We start from the raw sequence: 15,566 nt of genomic DNA, 5'->3' as shown, positions 1-15,566 counted from the left end.
TCATTTTGGTGATTGGTAAACAGAGCTGGATTCTGTGACACCCCCCCCATCATCGGGTGGGAGACAATCCTCAGACCACAAAGCACCACACATGCTGCAGTGGGGGCCCCTAAAAGAAGGAGTCCAAAAGCCCACAATCCACTCTAGGACAACCTAGACCTCCCTGCCTAGCTTCTGGAGAATTTGGATCCTCAGTTAGCCATGGCTAAGACCCAGCAGACACGGAGAACTGATAGCCAGAGGCCAGATCAAGGTCGGGGGGTGGGGTTGGACAGGGATGATGCTCAATACAGTCTTGCTGTAGGGAGCTAGAGAGGCCCTGACCAGATGCCCTGCTTTAGACAAAGTGTTTGTGACATCTGGTCTACCAAGGCAAGTGTCATGGTCAAGGGAAACCTTGCCCCTTTCTCACTGGTTTCAGTATGACATTGGAAGCAAGACTACAGCACACTTTAGAGAGATGTAGGGGCCCCTGTCTCTGTAACTGACGGAAGACAGTGGACAAAGTAGGCAAGGGGAGCAACTGTGTTACCAAGGATGTCCCCACAGACTTTCACAGACCATGTGCACCTAGGGGCTGCAAGGTGGCTCTTAAACTGGTCCTATAGCCTATAGGTAAGCCCTTACCAGTCCTTCATTGAGTCCAGAATAATCCAAAACTGCTCATTCTGATTTGATAAAATGTTTTTCAGTTGATGGCATATTCTAAGGTCATCATTCATTATAAAGAATTCTTGAAGACTGGGTAGCTTGGTCATTGTGAAATGGCTGGTGGGAGCCTGTGGCCATTTTGAGTGGCTGGTCAAAAAGACATCTATGGAAGAAAAAAAGGCAACATCCTGGTGGAAAATAATGAACCCTGAGAATGCCGATCCAAAGGAGAGTGTCTGGCAGAGGGAGAGTGCTAGAGACTGGACAGAGAAATGGCTTAGGCAGGTCCTTCACAGATACTGGCCTCTCCACTGAGAGCAAAGCTGGGCCAAGCACAGGTGCCCCGTCCTTGTCTGAAATGCATGGCCTTTGGTTGTACCTGTGTGTCCAAGTCTGGTCCTTGTCCCCAACACCACATACAAGGAAGAGGATCATTGTCCAGAAACCTCCTTCTGGACCCCGAGTCCGAGGGGCACAGCCTCCTCCCTTTTACCGTTATACCCTGGGCACTACTGGGTTTTCCATTCTACAGATTGCTGCTGTCTTTACAAAGAAACTTCTAAAAACGCAGAGGGAAATATGATGGTGGATCTACTTCAGACAGAGTGCTGAATGAAAGAGAGCTTTCTAAGTTCTGTGTGAGACGGAAGCCCTGAGCAGTTATGAATACAACCGAGACTACTGGCCACAAAATGGTTCATGGAGTGTCTGCACACCAGGCATGTGGGGTGGTCCATGGCCTCACCCAGACGACTGTGTGATGTACCCACCTCCACGAGCAAGACGGTTAGACACCAGAGCTGCTGGTGCTGACGGGTGTGTCAAAATAACCCAGAGCTTGGGGGGAGAACTCTGTGGTTACACAGCCTTCGTGGCAACCAAGAGAATCTTCTATTTTTGTGTGTTTCACAATTACGTGCAAATTCTTTTTTTATCCAATTTGTGGTCCACCAACCAAAAAAGAAAACAAATCCCCTAAAATGCCCTCTTTTTAGCTGTTTACCTCACACTGGCATAGGTGTGAGCTCACTTTGTGAGAATATTACAGAAAACTCCTTGGATTCCTAATTTCTCACAATGAGTCGTACAATAAAACCTGGCATTTTTGGCTAGGGATTGTTTTTCTTTGCCTTTCAACACTGTTCGGGGGCATAGGGGGGGGTGGCTATTCTGTGGCAGCAGCACCAGCCTGACCTGGTTTTGCCACTTTCCCTTAACAGCACTTTAAATAATTTAGAAGGTGCTTCTTAAACACTGTTTTAAATTTCACTATTCCTCAGAAATGCCTCAATTTCCTGGATATTGTCTTCCCTGATAGATCAATGTTGCTCTGTGCTCACAGCGCCCGGAGCCTGGTTCTCCAGGGGCAGCATATCAGCTCCGCAGCTGACACACACGGCGACGGGTATCAGTGGCTGACAGACACAAATTCCCTCAAACACAAGGCTCCCCACACTCCTTATGGCTTTATCTCAGAAGCAGCTGAGGTTCTCACAACCAACAGAAACCAGACCCAAGCCAGCAGAGACTCGCATCTGCTTCATCCTCCTGACGAGGGCACAGTGTTTGCACCCCCACACTCCCACCACTCCCCCCGTCTCCCCCCCAAAACTCTCGCCCCGTGCCTCTCGCCTATATGATCCAAGTAAGCGGAGGCGCTTGGCCATTATCTCGCCACTTACTTTTCCTGCCTTTCCTTAACAGACTTATTTCCTCTCTTATTAAAATCCATTCCATTCAACAATAATGCACTTTCATCCCATGAAAACCACAGCAGGAAAGGAGAGGTAAATACCTGTAGTTACCCAGCGCAGCTGAAGGCAGGCTCTACCTGACCTCTTCCACCTGGGAAGGTAGAGACTTAAAATGTCAAGCTGGCTGCTGTGTGTGTGCCGATGTCTCCTGCCTTTTATCACATCCAGCAGCTAACAAAGTGGGTATTAATTGGCATCAAGCACACAGGCCACAAATATCACCCACAAGCGCGGCTAAAGTGCTGCATTTCTGCACCTCGCCTGGCTCATTCCATGTGGCTGATTGCTGCGTTGGCAAACAGCCATTTGTCTCCATGGCCTCCTGCCTTTGCCAGCTTTTTATTTACCTAAATGGAATAAAATAAAAGTACAGGGTGCCCTGCTGAGTACCCCTTCCAGTTTGCATCAGTCCTGAAATAACAGGGTTGGACACCCAGGTTCATGATGTAGGGATACTGGGTAAAGAGCGCTCCATCACACCATGTGACCAGAGCCAGGCAGAGAACAAGCACTTCTCTGTGGCACTCGAAACAGTAATGTCCGGGGGTCTAAAGCTCACAGGGTGACAGGTGTGACACCAGGGAGCAGTGACAAACTCACACAGCCCGTCAGGAAGCCACAGTGACGTCCAGGTGGAGAAAGGAGGGGAATCTGCGATGTTGCTGTCGGGCCTCCGACTTCTCAAAGTGCCTTCTGGCTGCCGCTAGCGAACACTGTTTCTATGCCAAGTATTTTTTTTTTCTTCCCCAAAGTGCCACAGGTGTGACTGTGCCCATCTCAGCCACCTTCCCCTCAGAACTCCAGCTCACAACCTGCCCCCTCAGACCCTACCCGTAGCGCCTTCAGGCAGGCTGACAAGCATAGACTGCCCTGCAGGCCTGAGACCCCGCTCTTCCTCCAGTCCTACGTGTGTGGTGTGGGCGGAAGGTATGTGTCTGCTCCAGGGGCAGAGATTGTGGAGGGAGAATAGAGCTGCAGAACAGTTGGTGCGACAGAGCCAGGTGTGCGGGTAAGTCTGTTTGGGGCAAACCTTTAAAACCATTGGAGATGATGTAATGCAAAGCACTGTATGGTACCCACAGCCAACCCCTGACTCACAATGCTCCCACCTACCAGCTTTCTTCTAACCTTATGTTAGTGTGAAAGTGATACCCACTCAGAAAAACTGCACTCTGACTTTTGAATTTGCTCAGCCAGCCCCTCTGTGAGGAGAGGAGTAGCTAACCTTCTGCTTCACGGTGCCTGTGGGAAGGTGTGTGGTCAGTGAGGTGTTTAAAGTCTAAGGGAAGTCCCTAGCTGTGGCTCTAAAACTTTTAGGCTGAGAAGTGCCAAGACATGAGCTTGGCAGAGTCGCAGCAGACACCATACCTGCACAACGGGGTGTCCTCCAGCTGACGCTTTCACAGCCCCCCGGCTGCCTTCTGTCTCGTAGTGAGCCCTGTGGTGAGACTTGGGCTGCACCTCGATCCGAAGCTCATAGGGACCAGAGTGGGATGGCAGTTGCCAGTCAAGGGCAGGCAAAGACGGGCTGCAAAGGAACAGAGGAGCTTTAAGTGCAGGTAGAAACCAAGACATGGTTGCCCATGACGAACCTGAGGCACCATCAGTGGATCAGTACTCAGCGCTGTCAGACCTGACATCCATCAGCATCCTGATGGGAGAGCAAGTCTCCGTAAGGCCATGGTTACAACATCAGTATCTGTGGTCAAAGCTTGAATGAAAGAAATCACCTAGTCTTTAAAACGCTAACTAAATCTACTGCCCAGAGCAATGGAAGATGTGCAGAGCCTGCTTGCAGCCAGGAGAGTCACCAGTGGGGTACAGGGCTCTCGACACCCTTCGCTAGGAACAGGAAGGGTCTTCTACAGAGAGCCCCGAGAGGCACGCTTGGCCAAATGGGGCTCAGGGAATAACTGCCCCCTGCAATGCTAAGTTACAGCAGACTGAAGAGAAAGAAGGAATTGCTTGGCCCACTCCCTCCTCCAGACTGTCCCTTGTTTCCATTCCAGCTATAACAAGATGCACCTGTGTTTGTCACCATGTGGGTACAAGCTGGGCCATCCCTGCAGGAATCTGACTCACAAACACGCAACAGTAAGTACGCCGCATCTGCCCGGCACAGAGGAATGCTGATGGCATGAGCTGGGCCCATCTGTAGTACTCCCTGAGGCTTCAGAGCAACATTACAGAGGGACAGGCTTCCTGATTCTGCCAGGCTGCCATGCACTCAGCGGCTCACACTAGGCCTGTCAAGGCCGTTTCCTGTGTATGTCACATACCCTGTTCCCAGCAGCTGTCAGGCGGAAGGAAGAGCAACAGAGCAGGGGGTTGGCCAGGAGGCAGGGGGGCATCCTGGGGAAGACGCCCCATGGGAGCTGAGCGGCCTCCTGCCTTCAGGACAAGATGCATTTCCAGGCCTGTGGGGCCACAGTCCTCAGAGCCAGAGGAAGAATGGGTACCCAGGTGTTGGGGAGGAGGCACTGCAAGACAGCCCACAACTGTAACTCTTTATAGTGGTTCTTACATCTGCACAGAAAGACTGTGCTTTGCTGTGAGCAGAAATATAAATGAAAACAAACTTTACAATGAAAACTAGTTTCAAACCCTAGGAAAATCTTAAAGAGTGACACAGACAGGCGTATAGGCAGGCAGGCAGATAGACAGATAGACAAAGAATGATGAAAAGGGGCAGAAAAAAAAAAAGGATGATTTACACATTTAAGACTGTCAACTCTGATTGAAAAAAAAAAATCGTGATAAATCAGACAGCTCTCCAACCCCACAGGACTGCACCTTAGATGAGATGGGCACGAGGCTGGAGGAGAGAACCTGGCTGATGCCCACCTGTCCATGGCTGCCCTCCTGGGGTCTGAACTGCAGGGCATCACAGTGATTCTGCTGCTTACAGGGTCTCTGACGTCAGACCCGGCGGCTGTGATTGCCTGCTAAGGATGTGCACTCAGGACTGACCCACAATTTCATACTTCAAACACACTTTCAACTAAACTCCATCCTTTTAAGAGTTCCATTCACTGCAAGCCAGAAAACAGCTGGCTAGGCAGGCCCCTGAGAACCTTGATTTGTACAAATGAAGTTATTTGAAGTTACCTACACACTTTAAAATCTGAGGTCACACACCACCGATCCAGAGACATTGTGGATATGCAAGGGGAATGTATTCACAAAACATATAATCTGATATCCTGACTTGTTAAAAGAAAGATCAATGAGCATCTTAGTACACTCATAAGAAAGTTGTTTAATCGAAGCATTACATTTTATTATGCAAATATTACTTTATGGCTGGACTTTGATTACTAGTCCGTTGCTATTAGAAATGCCATTGATTAATGTCTACATAATTAAATCAGGGACTGTATCTTTGCCCAGTCCTGAACACAGCATCAGCATTTTGGGGTTCCTAAGACATTAGCCTCATGCTTCCAAGAGTTACCAGGAAGCCCCCAACCCCAACACCAACTTGTCAAAACATCAACCTGATATACTTTATTCATTTCCAGAACTGTCTCCCCGGAGGGTTTCATGTGCTGTTTGCCCCACACACACAACACCTGAATTCAAGCCAGAAAGCAGTGGACCATACATAAAGAATGAATTCAAGTGAAAACAATATTTCTGATCCACCATAAGTAAAACCTTTGGAACTATCTGGCCCCTGATCATCTGCTCAGTTTTTGTCCTGTGTCTTACTGAAGACGTTTAAGGCCTCGGGATACTCCCCGTGGCTTAGCCTCCACTCCAGCAGGGCCTGCCGCCTTCTCTGGATCTGCTCTGAAGCTGCACCTATGAAGAACAATCTCGTGTCATAGAGAAACACCAGGCCTTGTTAACTCTACATGACAGACAAACATGCTAAGACACAGCACAGGGGCTGGAGAGGTGGCTCAGTGGTCAGGAGCATTGGCTGCTCTTCCAGACGACCCGGGTTTGATTCCCAGCACCCAGGTCAGACACTCACAACTGTCTGTAACAGCAGATCCATGAGGAGTGGACACCTGTAGTCTTTACAGGCATTGACACACATGTGCACACACGCATACATACACACAAAACTAAAAATAATAAAATCTTAAGAATAAAACAGATTGAGCCCCAGAGAGATGAAACATTAGCTGAAACCACTTCCTGCCAAGTGTGAAGACCTGAGTTTGAGCCTCAGGACTAGCATGATTGAAGAAGTTAATGTACTCCTGCAAGCTGTCCTCTGACCTCCACGTGTGTACTATATGACACAACCACTAAGGGAACAACTCAAAGAAACACATTACAGAACAAAACACGTGCAGCCTGGATGTGAGTAGCCTGTAGCTGGGCCATGTTGCTGGCTAAAGCACGTTTACAGAGAGATCTGGAATGTGCCCTCTTTTCCCCAGGGGCCTCACATCAAGCGCCCAAGAAAGTGGTTTTAGCTGGGCGTGATGGTGCACACCTGTAATCCCAGCACTCTGGAGGCTGAGGCAGGCGGAGCTCTGTGAGTTCAAGGCCAGCCTGGTCTACAAAGTGAGTCCAGGATATCCAAAGCTACACAGAGAGACTCTATCTCAAAAAAACAAGAAAACAAAGACAAAAAAGTGGTTTTGTGTGTGTGTGTCAGCATGAGTATGTGTGAGCAAGTGTGTGTGTGTGTGTGTGTGTGTGTGTGTGTGTGTGTGTGTGTGTGTTGATTCTGGGGTCTGGAGGACCTTGGGTCACAAAGCAGTGTGGTCTCCTGCTGTAGGGTCTGAAGGGAGCAGGCTAATGTAGCCTCCATGCTGTGGGAGGAGGGATGGGGGCAGAGGTTGCGTGGGAATGATGGGCAGCTTCCCCTGATAATGGGCGAGTCAGACCTTCCACAGAGCTTGGTATGTGGGCATGTGGGCGTCACGCAGGGAGAAGCCACCAGCTCTCCTGTTTTGAATCACTGTTCCCATGAGAAAAGGCTCCGCCTCCTACTGACAGGAAGCGTGAAAACGCTTGTTGGCACACAGGTCGAAGCAGAGACCAGCTCCTACCAGATCCCACACCTGAGGCCACAGTGGGCTCACGTTCTCTGTTCCTGTCTACACCAGGTCCACGGTTCCCAGCTCACTGCCCCTGAGCGTCTGAAGTTGGTGCACGGAGCCTGCCAGGCTCTTTGGGGAGTTCGTCTCTCCAACGGGCTGCTGGGGGTTGCCAGCATCATCTCCCGCTCCACCTCCCCGTGCACAGCTTCTGCACAACCTCACTAGCCTCTCATCCGGCTCAGCTAGGCTGCTCAGTGGCACCCAGGTGTGTCTCCCCTCTCAGCTCCCAACCTGCTGTACAGGTGCCACATCCCGGATGGAAACCATGCACGTGCCCCAGGCCGGCAGTCAGAGAACACCTGCGGGCCACAGAGTCTTTCAAGACAAAGCTTTGTTCCACGTTTGTTCTACTGGTGCTGCCCTGTGCATTTCTGCTACCACAGGGTCCCAGGAAACTAACCCAATGTGCTCACTGCAGGAAGATGTTACCTTCACCTGAGCTCAAGGCCAAGGCTGGGAGGGTGACAGCTAAGGACTGAGAGTGTCAAGGCCACATAGTTTCCTCTCCCGTTCAGACTCTTCATCTACTTGAGGCAGGGCCTGGTAGTCCAGAAGCCTCCTAGTCACCTCCTGTGGGTAGTGGTGGGAGGGGCAAGCTTGCTCTGTGCACTGACCTCTAGGGTTAAAACAGTGACTGAATACCTGGGCTACTACAGACAGACATGGGCATCTGTCCCCAAAGACATGCAAAGGCCACTGGGCTACTCTAGAATCCGGATCCAGAGGATCCTAGAGGTCACACCAATCTGACAGAAGAGCCAAACAACACCTCCAACAAGACCATATGGGGGTGTGAATGTCCCAAACAACTTCTGTCAGAAAGTAAAAAGGAGAGGAGGAAAAAAAAAATCGAAGATCCGAGGGAGGAATGCTGATAAAAGAAAGGGATCCACCCAAAACCCGAGTCCAGCAACTGCTAAGAAAATTTCCAAATTAGAGAGCTGCAAACACTGGCCTGAGATGGGGGCATAATTTATGTGAGTTTCTACGTGAGGTGATGGTGACATGATCACCTTTTGGTTGAATTCCTATCTTGTCAGCTGAAGCTTCGAGAAGCCAACAGGTGTTCAGGAAGAGAGGGCAAGCAATCAGAGGCAAGGGGCAAGCCAGGACCCTCCATGCTGGAGCTTTGTACTTAAAATGTCTTGCATTGGAAAGCAAAAGACATGGCTTGTCAGGGGCAGATTTAGAGAGCTGAAGCCGAAATGGTCACCATGGCAGAAAAAGTTACATGATAAGTGTTCTTCTTATTATGTGTATATTTTTAAATCACACAGTGATGGCAGCCAGTCGGTGGTGGCACACACCTTTAATCCTGGCACTTGGGAGGTAGAATCAGATGGGTCTCTCAGTTCAAGATGAGCCTGGTCTCAAGAGTGAATTCCATGATAGCCAGGACTACACAGAAACCTTGTCTTGAGCGATGGGGGTCAGGAAGGACGATGACAGAAAAATGACTACACAGTAATGAACCTGGTTTGTATAACAATGAAATAATGAATGAGTTGTTTTGTTGTGGTAACTCTGTGTGTACATATGTGTACGTGTCCGTGTGTGATAGGATGACCTGGTCATTGACTTCCTCCTTACTTGAGACAGGGTCTCACTGGCTTCCTGCTGCATATGCCAGGCTAAACTGGTCCGTGGATTTCTAAAGAGAAGACAGTTTCTGCCTCTCATTTTGCTCCTGGACTGCTGAGATGACGGTAACACATGACATGTGTGTTCTAGGGAGGCAGACTTGCGTCCTCATGCTGTGTCAACTGTCATGGAAAGTCATCCCAGCTGCAGGGACAAGAGTAATTCCTGCATGCCAGTACCCAGAGGGGACACAGTTTTGCTTAAGTTATTTGGGTAAAATATTTTCAATTCTGAGCCTTTCATAGTTAAAAGCCCTATGCATGCATATCTTTCAGGAAAACATGAAGGCTGTCTATGCTCTGGTCATCTAAAATCCATGAAGCTATGAACCTAATCTAAGCCTAAAGTCTGCTGTGAAAGAAAATGGAAGCAAGTTAAAGGGAAAGAAGAGCTTTGACTTTATAACACATTGTCTCAGGGGCAGAAGCCAAAGGCTTTCCTTAACTAAGAAGGGAGAGAGAGAGAGAGAGAGAGAGAGAGAGAGAGAGAGAGAGAGAGAGAGAGAGGAAGAGAGGAAGAGAGGAAGAGAGAGAGGAGAGAGTAGGTAGTAGGAAAAAAGGAGGGTCAGGGAAGAGGAAAGGAGAAAATGGGGAGGAAGAGAGGGAGGGAAGAGAAAGTGTTGCTGAAGGCTATCAATGTACTTCTTGGCTGGTTCTGCAAACTTTGAGCCTCAAGGGCTCCATTTGTCCATCCATCCAAGGCCAAGCCCAGGACCACCCAGCAACACTGTTCAGAGCGCACATCTGGGCCATGGCCCCCTGACCACAGGACTCTTGGCCTGGGAAAGCTTGCCTCACCCAAGAAGGGCCTGCCTTCTTAGAGGTTGACCCGGTACCTGGACAGAAAAGGACTGGGGGCCACCTCAGACAACATAGACAGCCTAAGGGACAGCCTGACAGAGGCAGGGTATATGAGTTGTGTTTTTCTCATGATGTCTGAACATGAGTGTCATCTCTGCCCAGGGTTCCTGGAAGGACCTTAGGGACCACAGGCCCCAACAGCCAGACCCTTAACAAAATGTTTCCTCTTCAGTTGGAGAGGGTGGGGACAGGATCAAGGCCTCAGCAGCCAGGACACTTTGAGATATTCTAAGGCTCTGGCACACAGCACTGTCCTGGCTGAAGACTGGTGACTGTCCATCTTGTCTGTTGGACTAGTGTCCTAGGCAAGTCACAAAAAATAATGGCTCCTCTCTACACCCAAGGGGAGACAGGTGCTCAGCATGGGCCCCACCCCTAGGTGTAAGCAGGAATAGAGAATGAAAGGTACCCAGTTCCCAATTTACCTGCCTAGAGCTGGGCTCAAGACAAAGGAACTGCCTCCCCCTTTTGTGGTTCAGCCTCTACCACAAGGCTGCAGTACAAAGTTTTCCCTGCTCTCTAGGACCTGACACAGCCTAAGAGTAATAATAAGGATGAGTATTCCACTCATCTGGGCTCTACCCACATAGTCCCTGTGCTGGTCCCATGGCTGTGGCAAAGGGCAGAGAAAACTAGGGACTCTTGCCAAGGAAAAGGGCAGAGCCTAGTAGGCAGGAGCCCCTGTAACAGAAAGCAGAGTGAATGCCTGACCCCAGGGTATCCCACATGCCTCCTCCTGGGCATCTGAAGCTCAAGATTGCCCCCCAAGGCTTGGCATCATATCTTTGTTCTGATCACTCTTGCCACCTCGGTCCTGGGTGGCTGGAGGGCAGAGCTCATGTGCCAGGTCGAATCTCCAGGCTCCGGGAGACCTGGGCTCCTAAGTCCTGGGACAGGCTCCAGAAAGGTCTCTGCCCTGTCCACTTGTTTCAGACTGGAAAACAAAGAAGAAGGAAGGAAGGACAGATGGAGAATTCTTTCCCAGAGGATTTTTGTGGGGAAGGAACTGTGCAGCCTCTCCCTCCGTCCCGGGGCAGGCCGGCTTCTGCACACCCTGCATTTCTCTTGAGTGCCCACCTCCCTCTTCCACACAGTGCCTTTCTCTAGCCACCAAGCGACTCCCAGCAGCTGCAGCCCATCCCATACTCACAGCACTGATGTTTTAATAATGAGAATGCTTTAGGACACACCTGCCATGCGTTACTTATGAAAAATGAAAATAAAAACAGACACAGTAACTTGAACATCACACTAGTGAGCATAGGGCGAGGCACAAGCACGTGACAGGACACTTCTGACACTCCCCACAGCTTGCTTTCCAAGTGACACTCAACTAGCGGCCGGTCAAGTTCTAAAAGTTGGTTCAGTCTGTCCAATAGGATGCCAGCCTACAGGGAAGCCACTGCCATTTATGGTCGTTTAAAGCAAGCTCCCTCCTTTCAGCCATGTTTCCCTGAGCTGTCACAAGGCAGACATTCCTCAATCATCATGAGACTCGGAAGAGTCTGGGCCCCTTGGCATAGAGCTGAGGAACCCAGACATGCACAGAGGTTCTGCTGCCTGTAGAATTCACTACTGCAGTTGGATGCCTACACAAGGTGCCACAGCTCTTTCCCTAGCTTATAGATGCTAGTCCGTTAGTGTCACTGGCTGCAGAGGGCTCCTTGGTTCTAGAGTTCTAGTTCCGGCAAAGTCAGGGTCATCATAGAGAGTTACTGTCTGGAGGTGGCCTGGGGCTTTGGACACACACACACACACCCATTCAGCTACATGGGTAAGCTAGGTATTTGCACAGGCCTCATTCTGCATCTTACTCATCCTGGTCACCTGAGTGGATCTCCTTCTGGAAGCATTAGCTCATACAGCAAGAGCAGAGCTAGCTAGGTGGCCAACCTATGTAGGACTGCCCTGGCCAGGGGCAATAGTTCATGGCCACTCCCATACCAAACCTTCTGGCAACGTTTGCGCCTGAATATTATGTGTCATCATGTCCCAAGGGAAACCTTGCAATGAGGCTGGAACGCTGGCCAAGTGTGGTGGGCATTGTCCCATGTCGTGCCTAAGCTATCACGGCAGGTGAGTCCTCTCTTTGCCTTATAGGACTGTCACCTGGTGAAGGTCTGTAATTGCCCCTTGTAGGTGCCACTTCAGGGGAAGTCGTAAGTGTTCTCATAATCCTACACCAGATGGAGTGTCCTTGGCTACTCTTCCAAGTTCAGCAATGCCTGCCTGTCAGACTCCTGTCTCCAGAAGAGGCTTCAGACTAGATGATAAAAAAGACGGACAGAGGGCCATGAAGATAGTGCAGTTAGCAAAGTGTTTGCAAGCACAGGATCTTTGTTTAATCCCCAGAACCTGCATTCTAGGGATAAAAGCCAGATGCTATGAAGACAGAAACTATGAAGCCAGATCCTGGGACTCACTGGCCAGCAGCCTACTTGGCAAGCTCCAGGCCAGTAAGAGACCCCTCTCCTCTCTCTCTCATAAAAAAGTGGTGGATGGAGCCCGAGGAATGATAGTTGATGATGTCCTATGGTCTCTGCACACACACACACACACACACACACACACACACACACACACAAAGCCCCATTGTTTTTCAGCTAAGAGCCACATATCAGAACTGTGCCAGTGTTTCCCACCTGGGTTTTCCCTCTAGGCAGGGTCTTCGCTCCAATGCAACCCCAACTGTAACTAACAATGACTCCACACAGCTTTTCTCAGATGAAAACCTGTGAGCAGAAAGCTGACAGCTTCATCTGTGGTCACTGACACATGTGGCCTTGAACACTTCCTCCCAGCCAGAGTGCTTAGCAGTTTTGGAAGCCTTAACGTTTGAGATGAGGGAAGGATTCAGAGCCAGAGCTCTGTTCTCAGACCTGACTGAGAACAAGCAAGAAAGACCAGGCATGGCCTACTTGCCCTCCGGGAGACATAAAGTCGCATCCTGATTATTCTGACACTGGCAACAATTAAGGTCTAGTTGGTTGCACTTTAAAAGCCTGAGCTCAGAACCTCAGAGATTGGTGTCATCTTATTCTCCCCAACAATGCAGAAGTGCATGAGTTCCCCTTTCTTTACAGAATGCTCAAAGGAAAACCAAAAGCCAGCCTCCCCCATGACCGAGTTTCATGTGCACAGCCTCCTTGAAAGTCCTAGCGGAAACCCCAGGCTAGCTTTCCAGGCAGAAGTGAACAAGGCAAGACCCATTGTCCAAGAATCAAACTGAACGAACATGAGGAACAGGAGCCCTGCATCTCAGCCACTACTGCAGAGGCACAGGGGAGGGAACAGACAAGTCCATCTAAAACCCCAGGTCGTAAATGCTGCACCTGTAACCCCAAAGGATCTAGAAGTTAGTCCCATTCTCTAGGACCAGTGAGTCCTCAGGGTCTTGCTCTGAGCTCCCCCCCCCACCCCCCGCAACACTGTGTCCTTCCAAAGGCCTGGGTTCAGTCCTGCCTGGGTCACCTGCTGCCCCCAGTATAACACAGGGCACATGTGAGGGCTGACTCCAAGAGTCAGGGACATCACAGAGGTAGCACTTGGGGTGCAGGCTTTGGGATCAGTGTCTGTCTGGGCTTTGTCAGTTACCATCTGGGCACGCTAACAAGAGACCTCCTTGGTTTTGTCAGTGATGAGGTGGCTGTGTGAAGATCTGACACGGCCCAATGCTTCTTTATCTGCAAAGCCTCCCTAAGATGAGGGTGGGGTGACAGAGCATTCTTCCTTGTCCCAAACCAGCCTCTATCCTCCTTCTCCAAGTCTCCAGAGACATCCACAGTCTATATCATAGCAGGAAGACCTGACCTGGTGATGCGTATAGCTCCCCAAATTGGGGCAGGGATATCACAGGCCAATTACAAAGCTGAGGAGGAAGAGCAGACAGCTCTTGAAAACACAAAGTGCTGTGGACTACAGGCTGGCAAGCCCCCCCCCTTCACACCATGGCCTCTCTACCTGGATGCTTTGTTCGTGCATGTCCCCTGCGCACAAAGCTGGCAATCTATGTGGGCTCCCGGCACTGGTCACTAACTTTCCCCAGCCACTGAGTTGGTTTCACTTAATACCTAACTTTGAACACTGTGGCCACCAATTCACTTGTCTTTCTGTGCTCTACAGAAGGTCAGGGCCTTCCTAGACTCTACCTAGTAACCAATCTACAATCATCATGTGCCCAGTGAGCCCACCAGAGCCCAGAGACATGGATGTTTTTGACAGATGTCACAGATATGGACAGGCCAATTTTGCCACCAGACCCCTGAGGTGGGCCATCGCCCCCAAGGAGCTGAGGACCCATGGGAGCCAGAACTATCTTTCACCAACACTGTGCCTTCCTCAGGCTACAAGGATACTGAATTCACTGAACAGCTATCCAAAGTGAAAATCCCCTGATGAGAGTAGTAGGGCAAGTGTGGAGAAAGATAAAACCTGGGTTTATTGTGACTCGTCTACAGGCGGATTTTATCTTAGTCCCACGTAGGATAAACTCTGAGCTATTCTGATAACCTCAAACGCAAGAGGACTTGTTGGACCTTTTGAAACTAACTCTTGTGCATATCATCAAAGACACTGGTATCATCAAGGCGTCCAGCATCACAGCCAAAACCTGAAAGAAACAAGGTCTGACCTAAACTGATTTGAACAATGTGCCCATTTCTTATCATCTGAACCAAGCAGCTCTGTGGATAAACGCTCTTTGCCAAGTCTGCCCCACCCACTTGGGAATTCTATTCTTTAGAAAGCAATGGCCTGTACACCGCAACCTAACTCAGCGAATGTGCCGTCGAGGCCGCAGACACACTTAGTTAAAATGCTCCCGATAGGCCCAAACCAGTTCCTTTTTTGTCTGAATTCCTCATATAATTTTGCCTTTTCATAGGCAGGTCCAGAGATCATGCTGGCTGAGGACATTAAGACAATTCCCATGAGCCTGTCTCAGAAGGAGAGACGATACTTTGGTGCAGAGCTGACCCGAGCTCTGACACACAGCATGGGTGTTCTGAAGTGTGGGCTCAGAGTGAGATGGATGATGAACAGTCACTTAACCTTTTGGTTAATACAAAAGTCCTCTAAAGAGGCGCTGGCTACAGCATGTCTGTAAAGTGCCTGCCGTTTATGTGAACACGGGGACATGAACACGAGGACGTAAAAGCTGGGTGCTCTGGCACACATCTGTAAGTACAGCATGGTGGGTGGGGAGGCAAGTGAGTCCTTGAAGCTCGTCTGCCCACCAGCCTAGCTGGGTGGGTGCTTCACATTTAACGATAGACACCGTCTCAAAAAAAAAAAAAAAAAGCCAAGAGCAATAGAGGAAGACACCCAAAGTTGACCTGTGACCACACACACACACACACACACACACACACACACACACGGGGGTTGGGTACATATACCACACACAATTCCCTGTAAGCCACCATCTGAAAACTACATTGAGGAACAACCTAATGCAAGCCGGCATCTCTAGACTCAGGCGCTCCGACATACGCCCTTCCCACACATCACTAGGGGTCAGCACCCTGTTCCCCACTGTGTCTCCTAGCCCACTCCTACCTATGCTCAGCAGCGACATAAAAGGTGGCTCTACCTGCCCA

General features: G+C 49.9%; 1 protein-coding gene across 5 annotated transcripts in view; it reads right to left on the bottom strand.

Annotated features, from left to right (window-relative positions):
- Nfatc1 (nuclear factor of activated T cells 1) overlaps positions 1-15,566 on the bottom strand; it is a 105,966-nt gene that overhangs the window by 73,110 nt on the left and 17,290 nt on the right. For all 5 annotated transcript variants that reach the window (XM_021640049.2, XM_021640051.2, XM_060376993.1 and 2 more), the window contains exon 3: positions 3,774-3,933. In XM_021640049.2, the coding sequence (XP_021495724.1) occupies positions 3,774-3,933 (160 nt within the window). The remainder of the gene's footprint in view (positions 1-3,773; positions 3,934-15,566) is intronic.

This window comes from Meriones unguiculatus, chromosome 2 (assembly GCF_030254825.1).
Source record: "Meriones unguiculatus strain TT.TT164.6M chromosome 2, Bangor_MerUng_6.1, whole genome shotgun sequence".
Taxonomy (NCBI): domain Eukaryota; kingdom Metazoa; phylum Chordata; class Mammalia; order Rodentia; family Muridae; genus Meriones; species Meriones unguiculatus.
This window is presented reverse-complemented; position numbering and strand designations above follow the sequence as displayed.